We start from the raw sequence: 17640 nt of genomic DNA on the forward strand, positions 1-17640 counted from the left end.
CCATTTGGCACCTGTTGTTGGGCATGATTCTAGAGCCCAAGGTTCCTGTCTGAGTCCCTCTGCTGTATCAGTACCTACCTAAGGTCAGGTAGATAGAGGTACCTTAGGTACGTATAGTACTTGAGAGTGACCGAAACGGAGATGGTATCCAATGTTGAGGTGGTGGGGAATTGCGGCCGCTGAATGATAACTATGCAGTAATAACTATGATTAGTTACCTAGTTAATACTAGTAACTAGCGACCGACACCTTCAGCTGGAGCAGCCGTCCCGCAACCCTTGTCCTTGCAGGCCTCGTCCCGCGAGCTGCAGGGGGACATGGCATGGATGCCAACACCGACACCGATTCCACATGCAACAAAAAAAGTCCCAACAAAACAAACCAATTTTCACCCTTTGACAACCCGACAGCAGCATCCGCCACGACGCATTCGCACCCTTCACAACCGCCAGCGGCCCTCCGACAACCCACCGACGTCATGGCGAAGCCCAACGGAGGTTTCGGCCCCAAGAAGGCCTACCTCGTCCTCTACAACACCCTTTCGGCCATCGCCTGGGCCACCATCCTCGGCCGCGTCCTCGTCGTGGCCCTATGGCGGGGCACCTTCTTCGTGCCGCTGGTCGTGGACAACTTTGCACGCATCACGCAGACCTTCGCTGTCATGGAGATCCTGCATGCCCTGACGGGTACGTCGTCGTCCAGGCACGGCCCGATCCCGCATCTCTCAAGCTCGAGCTAACCCCCGTCTTCCTCTTACCCTCTCTGCAGGCGTCGTCCCCGCCCCCTTCTTCACCACCGCCCTCCAGGTGGCCAGCCGCCTCTTCCTCGTGTGGGCCGTGTGCTTCCCGTTTCCGCAGCTCAACACCAGCGCCTGGTACTCGTCGATGCTGTTCGCTTGGAGCCTGACCGAGGTGATTCGCTACTCGTACTTTGCGCTCCGCCAATTCGACTGCGTGCCCGGCTGGCTGCACTGGCTGCGCTACAGCGCCTTCTCGATCCTGTACCCCATCGGCATCTCCAGCGAGCTCGCCATGACGCTGCGCACCATTGCCGGCCCGGCGTCGCAGCTGGCCGCGTGGTACCCGTGGGCGCTGTTTGCGGTGGTTCTGTCGTATATTCCGGGTGAGTCTTGTCGCAATGGAAGAGGGCGGGGTTGGTTCCCTCGGCTGACTCGGGAACGGCGCAGGCTCTGTGATCCTCTACGGCCACATGCTCAAGCAGAGGAAGAAGTACCTCGGAGCAAGCTCCAACAAGAAGGCGCAATGATGGAATCGCACGGCAGAAGTGATGCGTCGGATGTTCAAACGCGGAGCGAACGTCGATTATCATTTGGTCATGTCATGATGATAGAAAGGTGGCGGAGCCATGAAGGAAAACATAGAACGCTGCCGCGGTGGAAGGCAGAGCACAAAGATGCAGTATTCCCCCCAGCATTTTGATCCACCCATCGCGTCGAACATCGGTTGTCGTCATGATCGCATTGCGTCATTCGATCGAGGTGCCCTCATACCAGTCGTTGCGAAGCCAGCTCGCGATCATATCCCTTGCTTCCACGGCCAACTTCTCGCAACCCGGGTTGTCCTTCGGCTCGAACATGGCTGCGATGCGTTAGCAGGCGATCACTCCCGCCTCCTGCCGAGGAGTGCGCTTACAGATGTGGGCTCCAATCTCGTCCTTGGCCTTGTCATTGACGGCAGCGCGCCAATCCCCGGCCTGGTCTCGCTTCGAGGGCAAGACGCAAAACGTGCGGTCCTTGCCCAGCACGGTCCCGACCATGCTCACCTGCGTGGACTCGGCCGCCTGTCCCAGGCGCGTGTACAGGTTCCCGAACCCGACGTCCAGCGCCTCGTTCAGCTGCACCATGCGTGCCATCCGGCGCCGCAGCTCCTCCTTGCGCGCCAGGCACCCGACAAACTCGAGATGCGACGTCACCCACCCAAAGCCCTGCGAGATCTTCTCCTTTTGCAGGTACGCTACCGCCCCTCCGGCGGCCACGGCGCTTACGGCCCCGGCGGCCATGGCGATGGTGCCCCACTTGCCCCATCCTCCTCCTCCCCCTCCGCCGCCCGCGGGTTTGGAAGCTTCCTTGTTCTCCGGCGGCGGCGGCGGCGGCAGCGCGCCGGCGACTTTGGGTTTTGGGGCGGGGTTTGCCTGCGCGGCCTTGGCCCCGCCCCAGAGGCTGGTCAAGCTACTGATCTGGGCGAGCGCCGACGACGCCGTCACGTAGTGCGACTCGGCGTTGTGGGCCACAACGCCAGGAGAGATGCCCAGGAAGGGCGTGTCAAAGGCGAGAACGCCCTGGATGTAGGGAAACATCAAGCTGTTTGGCGGAGGCGTTTTGGTGGCGGCTGCGCGGCTGACCTGCTTGCTTCCGGCGCTGCCATCATCCTCATCCTCACCCTCCTCCGCCGGCTCGTGGACCGGCCGTTCCCACGCGATGCGGATCGCCGTCTCCGCCGCCACGATGCCGCCCATGGAGTGGCCCACGAGCACGACGCGCACGGACGGGCTGACGGTTGGCGAGGGCGTGCCCGCGGCGACTTCGAGGTCGATGACCTTGTTGAGCAGCCAGTCGATGAAGCGGGTGACGCACTCGCCGAGGTCGCCGCGGGTTTCATAGGTTGGATAGACGATGGCCTGCACGTCTACCTTGGGAAGCGCTTTGGCTACATGCTGGCGCAGATGCTCGACGAATGCAAAGTTCTTGCCGAAGGTGGACTCATCCCCCTGGGTGTGCATCCACGCGTGTTAGTCGTCGGGGTGAAAGGCGTGGGCAAGACTGGAAGGGGGAGCTGGGAAGGGCAGCACCTTGAAGCCATGGATAAAACAAAGCAGGAGTGTCTTTTTCATGGTTTGTCCCCATCGATTTCAGGGAGCTGTGTTGATGCAAGGGGTGGGAAGAAGAGAGGAGGTGGGGGGGGGGGGGGAGGGAATCCCAACGTCCAGCGTCCAACAACACCAAATTCGGGTTGCTCCGGCATTGCGTTGATGTTGCAAGGCTGATAAACATGGACAACGGGCGGGACCAGGGTGGGGGGTGGGGGCCGAAAGGCTGAGCAACCTGGGAGTTCGGCTCTGGCCGAGCGCCGCTAGCCATTGTGGTAACGATACAATGGCGTCGTGACGCGTCCGCGTCTACGTTTTTTTCTCTCAGAGGACGTAGCCTCGTCAGAAACCGCATGGCCGTGCATTACCAGGGTTCAAAAACCAACATCTTCAAGATGAAAGTCGGTTCTTTGCGCTGGCTCCTCATGAGCGCTTTTTTGTCATGCCAGGCGACGCGGTCTGTGTCGTCAACCTCGACCTGGCATCGTACGTGAAACATGTAACACAATACACGTAACGCGCCGCTGCCAATCAAGCGGCCCCACAAGGTGATCCCCCCCTGCGTTGGAGCCGCTTTGGCTTTGTTGATCTTCGCATCCAGCATTTCCGTCAACCTTTCAACTTTTCCCGTCTTCGACTTTCTCTCTCAACTGCCGCTCCCGCTCCCACCACGTCATCGTCCCATCCCGTAGAATCCCCCCCAGCGGTGTAATATTTCCATTTCAGCGTCCGCGACACTTTTCTCTCGCTCCCCTGTCTCTTCTCCGCGCCCACCGTAGCAAACCCTCGTTCCCGGTCGTGCCTTTGCGCCGACGCCTCGACCAACTCGACCTGCGCCTGGGGGGAGCCCGGGTCCGCTGGTTTCGATCCTCCCTCGCCCGTACCCGCCGTCGCCCTTTCATCGTAATTCCCATCCCCATCCATCATGGCCGAACGGATATACGGCATCACGCCGCCCATCTCTACCGCCCTGCCGACCGAGCAGGAGAAGCAGCTGAACCAGGCGCTGCACCAAGAGCTGCGAGCCCAGGGCACCTTTGAGAGCGCCGCCGAGACGGAAAAGAGGAGAAAGGTCCTCAGCGACCTCGAAAAGATAGCGACCGCTTTCGTTCGGAAGGCCGCCGAGGAGAAGGAACCGAAAAACACCATCCTCATTCGCGATGCCATCGGCCGCATCTTCACCTACGGCAGCTATCGCCTCGGCGTCTACGGGCCCGGTTCCGACATTGACACTCTCGTCGTTGCCCCCAAATACGTCACGCTCGATCAGTACTTTGACATCTTCCCGAACCTCCTCGTCGAAATGGCTCCTCCGGGCGCCATCACCGACCTGAGCGTCGTCCGCGATTCCTTCGTCCCCATCATCAAGTTCGAGTACTCGGGGATCAGCATCGATCTCATCTTCTGCTCCATCCAGACCCTCAAGCAGCTCCCCGCCGACAAGGATTGGAGCCTGGTCGACAACAACCTTCTCCGAGGGCTCAGCGAAGCCGAGATCCGGTCGTTGAACGGAACCCGCGTTACTGACGAGATTCTGAACTTGGTCCCCGAACCCGCCACGTTCAAGCTCGCCCTCCGCGCCATCAAGCTGTGGGCTCAGCGCAAGGCCATCTACGCCAACATCATGGGCTACCCCGGAGGTGTTGCCTGGGCCATGATGGTCGCCCGCGTCTGCCAGCTTTACCCCAAGGCCACGAGCGCCGTCATCGTGAACAAGTTCTTCAACATTATCTACAAGTGGCCGTGGCCCCTGCCCGTGCTTCTCAAGGACATCGAGTACAACTGCCCCGTCACCAGGGCCGTTGTGTGGAATCCAAAGGTGGGTAAATCTTGCTCCCTCTGACGGCTCTGCCCGGTTTCGGCCTCTGCGGATGGCTCACCATGCAAAACAAGATCTATGCCAGCGACCGGAACCATCGCATGCCCATCATCACCCCGGCGTACCCGTCCATGTGCGCCACCCACAACGTCGGCAGATCCACGATGGAGGTGATCAAGCAGGAACTCAGAAAGGGGGTAGCCATCACCGATGAGATCATGATTGGCAAGCGGCCGTGGAAAGACCTGTTCGCCAAGCACACCTTCTTCACCGATGGGTTCAGGTACTACCTCTGCGTGATTGCGTCGAGCCGAACAGAAGACAGGCACAACGAGTGGAAGGGCCTCATCGAGTCCAAGGTGCGCCTGCTGGTCAACAAGATTGAGAACCACGGGCAGATTGTCCTGGCCCGCCCCTTCAACAAGCCCATCGAGAGAGTGCACCAGTGCGCGGACGTCGCCCAGATGGAGCAGGTAGTGTCTTCTGGTAGCACCGCTTACCTCTACAAGCCGCCAGCCGATGCCCGGGACGGCCTGAAACCCGAGACCAAACCGGAGCCCAAACAGGAGGTGAAAGCAGAGAACGGCGCCCCGAATGGCGTGGGCGCGGACGGCCCCCCCATCAAGAGCGAGCCATCCGACGAGCCCCGGCTACCACCCGTGCAGGAGGCCCCCGCCAAGAAGGAGGGCCCAGATGCCGAGACCAGGCTTGAGGACATTCCCGAGAAGAAGGAACCGGAGAAGTTCATGATCTACACGGCTAACTTCTACATCGGGCTACAGCCGATCGAGGGGGTCAAGGCCCTCGACCTGTCGCGCGAGGTCAACGACTGGAAGGCCATGTGCATGAATAACCTGCAGTACGAGCCGGGAGTCAGATTCCTGTCGGTCAACTACGTCAAGAACACGGCTTTGCCCGACGACGTATTTGAGCCCGGCGAAACCAGGCCCCGGCCCGTTAAGAAGAGCCTTAAGCGAGTCGCGTCGGAAGAGCCAGGAAACGGCCGGACCTTGCCTCCGGCCAAGAGGAATGCCGGGTCAGCGAAGCCGCAGCAAAAACCACAGCAGCAGCCGCCGCCGCCGCAGCAGCAGCAGCAGCAACAGCAGCATCGTGTGCCCCAGCAACAGCCGCCTCAGTCGACAGCCACCGCAGCGGCCGGTTAGGCACCTGATGGGGGAGGAGCGAAGAAGCGTCGACGCAGAAAGAAGCCGCGAGACTATTTAGGGGATGTAGGTGGTCGGGGGAGGAGCGGGAGAGGCAGAGGAAAGGAAGCGAGGGAGACCACAGAGGACGGTAAAAACTGCTATGACGGCGGGCTTCGTGTTTAATTATCGGCATTGCTGTTCTCATCAGCGGGGTTTTTTTTTTTTTTTTTCTTGTTTGTTTTACGGCCGAGGCATAGGGCGGGGACAGACGTGTAGCTACTTACGTCTTAGAGCTTTCTAGAGTAATAGACGCTAGGGTTGGAGGCACAAGATGCCTCATCAAGCGAACATGAATGGTTCACGGATTTCGTATTTGTTGTTGCATCATTGTTGTTGAACCTGCCTCCAGGGGTGCTAAAAATCCGCGGAGACTTGGGAGCTCGTTGACACCTCTGTCAAATATTGTCTCTGCTCTGACGATCGAACTCGGCACGATAAGGCAGTCCACCCTTCACTTTATGTGTCTCCGGCCTTTCCCATTTCTGTCCTGGCCTTTTTTCTTCTCGTGGCTTTTGTAGGAACTGCTCCCGAACCAAGATGATGACGCAAAGCCCTACTGGCCGCCGTGCCGCTACTACCTGCTCCAACCCACAAATCACCCAGTTAATCGTCATCCCCGTCATCGCTTCCGCTGGACCACCCCTCGTGATACTCGTCCGCCATATCCATCATCTCGGCGCCGAGCGCCTCGCGTTCCTCGATGCCGATCGACCGCAGCACGACGCTGCGCAGCTGCTTGATGCGGCCGCTCACCGACGAGTCGGTTGAGAGGCTGCTGGTGACGGCCAGCGAGGGGGACGATTCTTCGCCAAAGGGGATTTCCTCGCCGTCGGGGCGGAGGAAGATGGACGGGAAGCTGGAGAGGAGGGGAAACCCGAGCGGGGTGGTGTAGCTGTTGGTTTTTGGTTGCTGGTTAGCACAGGAACGTACAACCCACACGCGCGCACGGATGACGGAACGGGCAGGGAAAAAAAAACCAAAGAACTTGCCTCTTGGTGACGGGCTCGTACGAGCTCCGACGCACCCGCCTCCCGACCTCGTCCACCTCCTCCGTCTCCTCGTAGATCTCGTCGTCGTCGTACCCCCGGGCCGCGACCAGCTGGCTAAACACCCTCGGCTTGCTCTCGCCGTAGAACCCGTTCATCCTCGCCGAGGCGGCGTCGAGCTGGTCCGCCGGGGCGAAGCGCATCTCCAGCCGCACTCCCTCGGTCAGGTCCTCTTCGGACAGCTTGCGCCTCCTCCTCGGCGGCAGCCTCGTCGCGTCCTGCGCTCCGTTGGACGACGACGATGACGCGGCGGCCGGCGGCGGCGGAGGAGAGGGAAACCCCATCTGCAACCCCGCCACGCGCTGCTTGCCCATGGTGTTGAGCAGGTCGGCCATGTTGCCGAGGGTGTCGCGCCGCAGGGGGTCGCGGAGGCGCGACGGGAGGGTGGCGCTCTCGACGGCGGCGGCGAGGAGGGCCGAGGTGTGCCAGGCGGACGTCGCGTCGAGGTGGACCCGCGATGGCGAGGAGGAGGAGGTGACGAGGTCGCGGGCGTCGGGGAGGGAGAGGGGGATGACGATGGAGGCGTGCTTGTAGAATTCCGTGAGGGACCGGGCTTTGTTGGCGAGGCGGAGGAGACGTTGTTCCTGCGCGACGGGGAGGCGGAAAACGGTCAGCGCTTGCCACACTGGTTCCTGCAAAGGCATAGATATAGATCCAGAACGAAATGCTCACCCTCGAGGCCAACCCTCTGGTCTGCTGCAACCCCCAAACCCACACCTCCGTCTTGGACCCAAGCTCATCCCGTATCCCCTCCAGATACCTCGCGGCAAACCCTCCCCATGCATCATCCATCCCCGCGAAAACCTGGATGCCCTGCATGTGGTCCGCCTCTTCCGCAAACGGCCTCAGATCCCGATCAAGCAGCTCGCCACCGCCGCCGTGGTTCTCATCTTTATCAAGCGCCGCAAACAGCTCCTCGCCCGCGGAGAAGCGGTCCATGCCTGCTCCTGGGGGGGACGGGTTGGGCCCGGAAGAAGAGGCGGTCGGCGCGGCGGTGGAGGAGGAAGAGGCTTTGGATAGGACCAGTCCCACCTCGGGAAGCTGGACGACGGAGCGCGGGTGGTAGTAGACGCGCGAGTAGTCGGAGAAGAAGCGGACCTGGGCCGGGGTGAGGCGGGGAGGGGTGAGGCCTGCGTCGAGGGAGGCAACATAGGGAGAAGGTACCAAGGGTGGAGAGGCATGGTGGACGACGGGGGTGCCGTTCCTTTGTGTTCAATCAGCATCTCGTACATATCATCACCATGTATGTATGCGTGTGTATGCGTGACATAACCAAAAACAAAAGAGAGAGTGTGTGTGTGTTTGGGGGGGGAAGGCGGGAGCGGTCATGTCAAGGCACATACCACAGGGCTTGGGGAGGGTTCAGCTCATCGTTTACGTCGTAGAGAGCATTGATCTTGCGGAGGGTACCGAAGGAGGTCTTCAAGTCGTAGATGAGGGTCCGCGGCATGAAGGTCTCGGTGCCGTCGGGGGCGAGGCCCGGGCGAAAGTGGATGTCATGGTCCACGGGAGACTCGGGCTGGTCTGGGGTATAGGTGAAGTAGGATTCCTAGAGTCCAGGTTAGCCAGCCAGCGAGCAAGCTAGTTGTTGGTTATTGAAAGTGACGGAAGAGATGAATAGAAAACAGCAAGCCCTCATGCAGAGAAAAAAAAAAAAAAAAACTCCAAAAGAATACCGGCGACAGCCTCATCATGATGGTGGACAGAACAGGAAGCGGCATACTTGTGTATTCCAAAAGTGAGTGGCCAAATAGTTGGCCTGTTGCCCTAGCTGGATTGTAATGATCTCGTACATTTCTGCATCTCAGCACCAAAACCGGAAACTTGAACGATGATGTGGTTCTGGGATACAAGCTTCAACCGTAACCATGAGGTCAAATGTTTGTGTGAGTGACTGACCTTGACCTGGAGGGGTCAAGCTGTGAATGGGCTTGGAACATGGCTTAAAACCCTAACCCTTCCTCTCTGGATCCAGATGGACATCGCAAGAGAGAGCACTTGGCATGAGCCAACAAATGGATGACAACAATCTGTTGGAAGAAACGGCATGGGATATCTCTCGGAATTGGCTTCAAGATGGCACAAAACTCCTCCGGCAGTCTCTGGCCCTCTGGGTCTGCAAATTCCGACAAAAGAAAAACAAACAAACAAACAAACAAAAAAAAAAAAAAAAAAGAAAAAACAGCACGACTCGAAAAGAAACCAAGCCCTCCCTGATCATGTTGACTCGTCTATATATCCTAACCAAGCCTACCGTCTAAATAACCCGAGGTCTAAGAAGTTCACTCTCCTCCCCCATTCAAGTCCATAGACTCCATTAAGATCCGCCCCAGCAGGGGAAACACAAAAAGGGAACAAAAGGAATGACAAGGGGTGTTGCGGTGATGGTCGAAGCCACCCAAGGCCCTTGAAGGGTACACACCTCCTTTCTTACTCGCGCGACACGTCGCGGCCAAACACCTTGGACTTGAGCCAGTCGTTGATGACGAGCAGGCGGTTGCGCGTGCTGAAGCACATGCTGATGTAGGCCGAGCGCCAGAAGAGGTACGTCATGCTGCCGCCGGCGGCCAGGTTGCCGTTGAACCACGTCACGTCGGCCACGGCCTTGTCCATGCCAATGTAGGCCAGGTTGCCCTGGTGGCTGTAGCGGAAGGGCTTGATGGTCTTCATGCGGCGCAGCTGGCGCTCGTAGAGCTCGATCTGCTGCGAGATCTCGGCCGAGTTGCCGGGCTGCAGGTTGAGCGACGAGCTGAGCTCCTTGATCTTGGTCTCGAGCGCCTCCGTCTTGGCCATGTTGTTGAAGAGCAGCGCCAAGAAGGTGCCCTCCTGGCTGGCCACCTGGGCGGTCGGGGCGTAGCCGGCCACGGCGCAGTCGCCGACGGCCCAGATGTCGCGCGTGCCCTGCACCACCAGGTACTCGTTGACGGCGAGGCCGCGGCGCGAGTTGGCCTGGGCGGGGATGCGCGCCATCAGGTCCTTGATGACGGGGCGAACGGCGTTGCCCGTGGCCCACACGAGCAGGCCGTAGGGCAAGACGATGGTCTCCTTGGCGCCATCCGGGCCCGTGACCTCGGCCTCGACCGTCTTTTCCGTCACCTTTTTGACCACCGTCTTGGTGAGGACGTTGATCTTCTCCTCCTTGAAGGTGCTCTCGGTGTACTCGATCAGCTGCTTGGAGAACATGGGCAGCACGTTGGGCAGGGCCTCGATGAGGGTCACGCGCAGGCGGTCGCTGATGTCGGGGATCAGCTTCTTGATGTCGTTGTCAATGAAGTCCTGCAGCTCGCCGGCGAACTCGACACCCGTGGGGCCGCCGCCCACGACCACCATGTGCAGCAGGCGGTCGACCTCCTCGGCGGGCTGGTCCTTGAAGGCAGCCGTCTCGACGCAGTCCATGATGCGCTTGCGGATCTTCTGGGCGTCGCCAATCTCCTTGAGGAAGCACGAGTTCTCGCGCACGCCGGGGATGCCAAAGGTGGCGTTCTCGGCGCCCACGCCCACGACCAGCATGTCGTAAGGCACCTCAGTCTCGGTGATCTTGCCGCGGACCTCGGACGTATCAAAGATCTTGACCACCTTGCGGTCCGGGTCGATGGAGCTGGCCTCGGCCTCGTAGAAGCGGACGCTGGCCTTCTTGTGACGGAGGATCGTCCGGATGGGCTCCATGATGGACCGGTGCTCGATGGTGCCCGTCGTGCAGGACGGCAGCAGGGGCGTGAAGAGGAAGTAATTGCGCGGCGAGATGACGATGACATTGTAGTTCTCGGTGTCGAGACGCTTCAGCAGCGAGACGGAGCCCCAGCCGGTTCCTAGGGGTGCGCGTCAGCAAGGCGAAGGTCAAGGTGAAAAGGAAAAAAAAAAAATTAAAAAAGGGGGGCTTATCGCGGAAGGGGACAACCCATCACGTACCCAAAATCACCAGCGTCTTCTTGGTCGGGTCCGGCTCGACCTGAGGCTCCGGGTGGCGGTCCTCCCAGACGCCGTAGCCGATGTAGACGAGGCCGCCGAGGGCCGAGAGGTAGGTGAGGCGCCAGATCCAGCGCAGGGTACGGAAGCGCTTTTTCTTGGGGGCCGGACCGGCATCCGTCGAGGCGGCTCGCCTGAACTGCCTCGTGACGAGACCCTGGGTGCGGCCGAGGGCGGGCCGGACGCCAACGATCCTTTGCGACGCCTGAAGGAGAAGCCTGGGAGAGGAAGAGAGGGCGGACTGCCGGAGCAGCACAGCACCCGTCTGGGGCACCGCGAGCCGGTGAAGGGCTCGTGATGTCGATGCCATGGCTGGGCCGCAAGCGCGGGGAGATGGGGAGAGAGAAGTTGATAAGTGGCGCGGGAGGGCAGAACTGAGGCGACTGGAGATGGAACGAAGGAGAAAGAAAAGAAGATCACCAATGACCAGACGAACAGGCTCGACGACAAAAACTGAAGAAATTCTAGGAGGTTTTGGAAGGGGGGAGGGGGGACAGGGCGGCAGAAACCTGATATTTCGTGACTAAGATGACGAACCTGGTACGCGATGTTGGAGCTCCCCGAAGACCCTGGTCGACTTTTTTTTATCCCGCCCGTGAGGTTTTTAATCCAATTCGCGGGCGCTGGCTGGGCCCACCTGGAAATCTGCCCTGAAGCCAATGGACAAGCTTCAATGGCCCCCAAGCAGCCCCCACGATACCCCGCTGTCGCCATCGCCAAGGCCGTCGCAGGGGGCATGGACCTTGACGGCAAAGACGGGGACATCTGCAATGGACGACTTGACCGAAACTTTTTTTTTTGTGTTTGCTTTCCAACAGTCTCAATCTGGAAATGGGAGGGGACATGGCCGCCGAAGAGACGTGTTTCCCATCTTTTTGGTGCCTCTCTCCCCCTTGTCATCCCGGGAAATACACCCAACCCTTAGTTGGTGATCTTGCATGATCACGGTCGCCTTGGGGATAGGAATGACCTCGGCTCGCCGCTGGGGCGGCCAGGAGGCCGGATCTTTTCGGGCTGTTGACTACTCGTGTCGCTGGTATGATGCGGGGGCGGTGTCGTCGTCGTCGTTGTCGTCGTGCTGCAGGCGCGCAGTGGCGCAAAGGAGCAGATGCTCAGCTTATTCTGGTCGCGGCGGGATCCGAGTCCGCCCGGCGTGCACCGAGCTAAGCGGGCATGACTGTCTACTGCGTACATGCGCTGACCGCACGAAGACAGCCGGCAACCCCGCCGTCACATGCAGCCAGCGTGCCGAACCTGGATGATGGAGACTGGCTGAGCTCATGTGCAGATGTGCAGAACTCGCCCTGTAGGTTCCGTGCCTATGTTTTGGGCGGCGTCAATGAGGAAGCATGTGCTGCTCCGACACCCGGCGGCGTACGGCGGCCACCTAGGTGGCCAAACCTATGGTGTCAACACACGGGCCCGGCTGATATCCGGACCAGTGCCGAGCCGGCTCCGGAGCCCATTTTGGCCGGTGCTGATCCCTCCACAGCAGGACGACCTAGGCGGGAGAAAGGAAGACCATCACCGACGTGACTCCCTCTCTTGCTCATGGTGAACAAAAGGAAAAGGTCCAGCAACCCCTCGACCCTCCCCAGGTCCTCTCTGGTTGAGCCTGGAGTGCCTACCTTCCCTTTGGTAGGCGCCTAGGGGTTGATGCTCTTGATCAACAGCCATCGACGGCGATGCCTACGCAGTAGTGGTTCAAGAGAAACCGGCCATAGCAGCCCGGAACCGCCTTCCAGGGTCAGGTTCCTTGGTTACATCTTCGAGGCTGACAAATCGGGCTCAAAGACCCCCGACGGTGGGCAGGGTCGGTGGCCAGTCGCTGGTTGCTGTTTGACATCTGCTGCTGCCCGGCAAGAGATGGCATGGGCGATGAGGGATGACCACGCACGCACGTGCCCTGCCCGTCTGGAGGATGCATGAATCGATGCGCGCCGATTTTCCCCGCATCCGCAAAGACAGCCACTGCACCCCGCAGACCGAGGCACGGCGAGGCACCAGGTACAAACAGGCCCCGGGACTTTCCATCAGCGAGCGCTCTGCGGTGCACGCTTCTCCGGGATGCCCATTCCCGTCCCTGGAGGAACGGAGATTCGCATCAACCGATCTCTCAGGCTTGTGCCGGAAGCCATTGACACGGAGCATCGGACGTTTGCTCTGAACGCGAATGGCAAACCCCGCCAGCTGAACGGTCGGTCGGGGCGTTGACATGGAGCCAGCAGCGCACCGGACACAAACAAGCACCAACACGACTTGACACTCTACATCGATCGGACCCATAGGATCTCGTCGCTCAAGAAAAGAAAAACAAGATGAACCACCAAAATGGTGGACAGGGTGCCAAACGTTTGGGACGCCGCGTTCGATCTCTCGGGATTCACAGTCCGAAAGCCCCACGAGACTGATCTCCCCTATCACACGGTCTCGCTTCCAACACATCACCACCTACCGGCAGGTGTTGTCAATACGAATTCCGGATATTATTCTGCTGATCTGTCACCAGTACACAGTATATACTTGTCCACCGGAGCCCGGGAATCCCTTGTATCGTCAAACCAGCCATAATGCTCGTTCGTCGAGCCCTTGGTGGACGAGATTTGGTCGAGTTCGGTGCCTTGGGCAGCCCACGACGACTGAAGGAAAAGAAAAAAAAAAAAAAAAAGACGACGACGTTACCGTTAGTTATCTCAAAAGAGTCCCGGCAAGCCAAGGGAACTTCCGATACAAGCTGAGATTGCGCCGCCGCACCGTTGTGTTGTTGATACCCTTGCTTCCACGCTTTACCCCTTTCGGAGCCGAGGTGCAGCCGGGCCGCCTGAAACACGCCCCTGGATGGCTGAGACGACGAACCCCCTGTCCCCTTGTCTTGGCCATTTGACTTCTCCAGGTTCATCAACCTGTTCGCTTCTTCAGACAGAGAACAGCGTAGGCGAGTACGTACCTACCGGCTAAAGACCGGGTTCTCAATTGTTGCACATGGTTGTTGGAGAGTTGAGCCTCCTTGCCGGGCTCCCATTGCTACATACGTACATACTGGATGAAGCATGCCAATTCCAGAAAGACCCAAGCCAAAATCACCGCCCTGGCTCGCTTGCAGAGTAGCTTTGCGCTCTTCTCTGGGCCGAAGCGACATGAAGCCCTAAGCCGTTCTCAGTAAGCCCCTCGTCTCAACTTCCTTGCGCCCATCGTGCTTGTTGACCTAACCCCCCAGCAGTTCGTGAGTGATCCCCGCAGCGGGATCTCTTTGACGTCTGGTTCCGGAGATCCGAGGCCGTCTCCAAGCGCCCCGGAGCAGGAAGGGGGGCCATGGTCCATCGGAGCCTCATCCATGTCATCGCTAGACAACCCCTGTCTCAGTGCGGCTCCGTCTTCACCATGGCAGCAGGAGGCGTGCTATTCATCCGGTCCTGTCTTGTCTTGTCTTGATGCGACCGCCGGCGGGGAGCTTGGGCCTGGTTCATCATGCGCCTCTCCTGCCAGGCGCGCCAGTTCATCGCATCGCCATGGGTTCCTGATCTTTTTTCCCTTGTGTCTTCTTTCCTTTCTCTTGTTCCACCACCATAGACGGGGCTGGCTTCCCGCTATTCACTTCGTTGTGTGCTGGATGCCCTCTTTGATATACTACTTTTTGTAATATCCTTTCTTTTTTCACTTCTTCGCTCGGTCCCTTGATGGGGTGTTGAGAGCGCCGTCTTCTCCAGCCGCGACATTTTGGACAGGAACCCCCCCAACAACTTCAATCCCATGTCTCTGGCCATATCATCTTGCAGGGCGTCTTGACCCGCTTACTATCGCCCCATCTCGTACATGGCCCCGGAATGCTGGGGTCGGGTGTCGAGCAGATGGCACCATTACACATCAGCCAGTCCGCCGTACCGCGGAGGCGGACGACGGACGACATCCAGTTCTTGCCGACGCGTATGGTCTATGGCCGTCAGAATCGCGGTGGTAGTCGGAACAACGAGGAGGCCGACGAAGACGACGACGACAGCAACAGCGGCCGCAGGCGTTTTCGCGGAGGGAACAACCGCGGAAATAGGAACGGGAGTGGAGGGAATAATTCGGGCAACGGGAGGAACAACAATGACAAAAGCAACAACAGCGGCAGTAATGGCGCCGATCGTGGGAATAACGGAAACGGGGCAGGCAACGATCGCGACGACGACGACGACGACGACGACGACGACAGCAGCAGCAGCAGCAACAACAACAACAACAATGGCAGGGGCCGCAGCGGCCTTGGCAGGTTCCTCGACCGCTTTCGAGGCGGGAGATTCCGCAACTCGGATGACTCAGATGATGACGACGACGACGACAACAACAACAACAACGGCAGAGGCAACCGAAACGGCAACGGTAGAGACAACGGTAATGGGAGAGGCAACGGCAATGGTAATGGGAACGGGAACGGGAACAACAACAACGGCAACGGGAGCGGCCGGGGGAACGGAAATGGCAACGGCAACGGCGATGGCCAGCTAGGAGATGGACGCTCTGGCGGAGGATCCGGCCAGGATGGGAGTCGGAATGACGCCGGATCCACCACTACTCCGACCTCGAGCAGTCCGTCCGAGACCACGACCACGACCACGACGTCGCCATCTCTCACGCCTGCCATCCCGACGACCACCGAGGCCGACAGCACGCAAAGCGTATCTCCCGAACCGCCAGCCTCTACGGAAGCCGTCCCTATCCCGGAGCCGCTTCCCACAGCCCCCGAGCTTGTCTTCCAGTCTGCCGTGACCGATGTCCCCGTGGTCAATGTCCCGATCACAGAGGTGAGCCTGGCCTGATCTGCCGGCTGACAGAGTGCCAACTCGCTAACTCGTCCCAGGGAACTCCGACCGCTACCACTAACCTTATCCCCCCGGTGGCCACCAGCGATGTGCCGAACTCCAATCTGGCCGGGTCCGTGGACAGCGTCGACTCGGTCGGTCCTGTTTTTTCTCAACCCGAGCCGACGCTTCCCACGTCCGTGCCAGCGCCCCCGATCCCTCCGGTCGTTCCACTTCCGCTTCCGAGTCCCAGCAACCCGCCAACGGGAGGTCCCATGGATGACACCGGCCCGGCCGACGATGGAGGGAATGCTCTCCCCAAGGATCTGGTCGAGGTTTCCAAGTCCGCAATGGACCCAACAGCCGAGCGCATCTTGGTCTCGGTTGGCTCCGTTAGTAGGTGTTCCGCGATCCCCGTGGCTCTGTGCAAGGGTACGGCGCTGACAGGGTGCGTGAGCCAGGTGGCTTTGTGCTCTTGTGTTTTATCCTCTGGATGTTCTGGCGGTCAAAGAGAAGCCCGAAGAGGACGTCTTCCGGCGACGGCCCGAAGGCGCCTCAACGCAGCCCCAGCTACAGAATCTCTTTGCCCTGGGTAAGGAGCCGGCATAAGGCGGAAGCCTCGACGTCAACTGCCCTATCTGCTCCGCCAAGCTACCGCGAAAAGCCAGCGATTGCCTCGGATTTTTCGGCATCGGAAAATTCCCTGGTGTCCGAAAAGAGGAGGATGATGCAGCGGGAAGTACAACAGCCGCCTCTGCCCCCGCTGCCACCCCCATCACAGCCTCAGCAAGCACAGCAACCGCCGCAACAACCACTGCAGCAATTGCAACAGCAGCCACGGCAGCAGCCACAGCAGCAGCCCTGGCCGCTGAATCCCGAGGCGGTGCTCCCTGGACAAGACGCGACGGTTGCCAGCAATATGTATCCAACGCCACCGTATCCTCGAGCCACCTACACCGCCGCCGACCGTCCTCCCCTCACTCTCATGACGGATGTGCCGAGATTCGCACACCAACCCCAAGAGTCCTTCAGCTCAACCAATGCGGCTCAGTTCAGCAGCGCAATGACCCCCGCCAGCGGAACCACGGCGAGCCCGCTCCTTGCCGGGGCCTCGCCCATTTCTTACTACACCCAGCCCGTCATCCCGCAGCCCTATCCCGTGCCCACCTATCAGCCAATACACCGCCAGCCAAGCAACGCCGTGAGCGACATGACGACATCAACATCGCTCTCCTCGGGCTTCGGCGATGGAAACTTCGACATGGTGCCTCCTCTGCCATTCCTCGCTTCAGGATCTGCATCCAACAGCCCCCAACAGCAACACCCACCCTACACCACCCGCTTCTCCTGGATGTCCCAACAGACGCAACAAGCCCGACAATCCGCCGCGCCTCCCATCCCTCGTCGCCAGCCTAGCATCAGCGCGAGCAGCATCTACACCACCACCACCACCGCCGGCCGGCGCGAGACCGTCTACACCGAGACGAGCGAGGACCACCCGGTGCGCTTCCGCAGCGTGTCTTCGTGGGTCGACCAGCAAACGGGCCGCATCAAGCGCGTCCAGCAGCGCGGAGACCAACCGCCCGAAGACCCCATGCCGGGGCACCCGGGCATTCCGGGCATCCACAACCCACCGAGCGAGCCAAACTTTGGGCTGATGATGGATGACGAGGAGAGGCCCAGGCCGGTGGAGGAGGTGTTGCCCGAAGTGGCGGGGCTGCCTCCGAGAGGGGACGGTGGTGAGAGCTCAAGGACGTGGCCGAGGAGGGAGAAGTCGGAAACAGACATCTAAACCATCACACGGGGACGGCGCACGCAGCAGCACCCCTCATATCTCTTCCTTGGAGCCTGGAGCTTTTTTGGAATCGAGGAAAGGTTGCGGCGCCGTTGCTTTCCCCCCTACTCTCTCGCTGACACCATTCTTGACTTTTTTTTTTTTTTTCATTTTCTTCTTTTGCCTGGGATATGGTTTCTTCATGTTTTCGATTGCGGGTATA

At 59.8% G+C, this 17640-nt stretch overlaps 6 protein-coding genes across 6 annotated transcripts; 3 read left to right on the forward strand and 3 right to left on the reverse strand.

Annotated features, from left to right (window-relative positions):
* Window positions 1–478: 478 nt before the first annotated feature.
* Window positions 479–1266, forward strand: VTJ83DRAFT_910 (uncharacterized protein; the record flags this gene model as incomplete). Its single annotated transcript, XM_071014606.1, has 3 exons — window positions 479–686; window positions 769–1122; window positions 1187–1266. 3 exons carry the CDS (start codon window positions 479–481, stop codon window positions 1264–1266), a joined length of 642 nt encoding a protein of 213 aa, XP_070870263.1.
* Window positions 1267–1485: 219 nt separating this feature from the next.
* VTJ83DRAFT_911 (uncharacterized protein) lies at window positions 1486–2850 on the reverse strand (the record flags this gene model as incomplete). Its single annotated transcript, XM_071014607.1, has 3 exons — window positions 1486–1598; window positions 1653–2727; window positions 2809–2850. 3 exons carry the CDS (start codon window positions 2848–2850, stop codon window positions 1486–1488), a joined length of 1230 nt encoding a protein of 409 aa, XP_070870264.1.
* A 901-nt stretch (window positions 2851–3751) lies between these two features.
* On the forward strand, window positions 3752–5808 carry VTJ83DRAFT_912 (uncharacterized protein; the record flags this gene model as incomplete). Its single annotated transcript, XM_071014608.1, has 2 exons — window positions 3752–4645; window positions 4720–5808. The coding sequence occupies 2 exons, from the start codon at window positions 3752–3754 to the stop codon at window positions 5806–5808; spliced, it is 1983 nt and encodes a 660-aa protein (XP_070870265.1).
* Window positions 5809–6453: 645 nt separating this feature from the next.
* Window positions 6454–8691, reverse strand: VTJ83DRAFT_913 (uncharacterized protein; the record flags this gene model as incomplete). Its single annotated transcript, XM_071014609.1, has 5 exons — window positions 6454–6742; window positions 6840–7480; window positions 7569–8100; window positions 8240–8445; window positions 8620–8691. The coding sequence occupies 5 exons, from the start codon at window positions 8689–8691 to the stop codon at window positions 6454–6456; spliced, it is 1740 nt and encodes a 579-aa protein (XP_070870266.1).
* A 635-nt stretch (window positions 8692–9326) lies between these two features.
* On the reverse strand, window positions 9327–11172 carry VTJ83DRAFT_914 (uncharacterized protein; the record flags this gene model as incomplete). The annotated part of the gene is made up of 2 exons (XM_071014610.1): window positions 9327–10705; window positions 10806–11172. The coding sequence occupies 2 exons, from the start codon at window positions 11170–11172 to the stop codon at window positions 9327–9329; spliced, it is 1746 nt and encodes a 581-aa protein (XP_070870267.1).
* A 3514-nt stretch (window positions 11173–14686) lies between these two features.
* On the forward strand, window positions 14687–17435 carry VTJ83DRAFT_915 (uncharacterized protein; the record flags this gene model as incomplete). The annotated part of the gene is made up of 3 exons (XM_071014611.1): window positions 14687–15646; window positions 15703–16039; window positions 16105–17435. 3 exons carry the CDS (start codon window positions 14687–14689, stop codon window positions 17433–17435), a joined length of 2628 nt encoding a protein of 875 aa, XP_070870268.1.
* Between the last annotated feature and the right edge of the window lie 205 nt (window positions 17436–17640).

The sequence above is a fragment of the Remersonia thermophila genome, chromosome 1, assembly GCF_042764415.1.
Source record: "Remersonia thermophila strain ATCC 22073 chromosome 1, whole genome shotgun sequence".
NCBI lineage: Eukaryota > Fungi > Ascomycota > Sordariomycetes > Sordariales > Chaetomiaceae > Remersonia > Remersonia thermophila.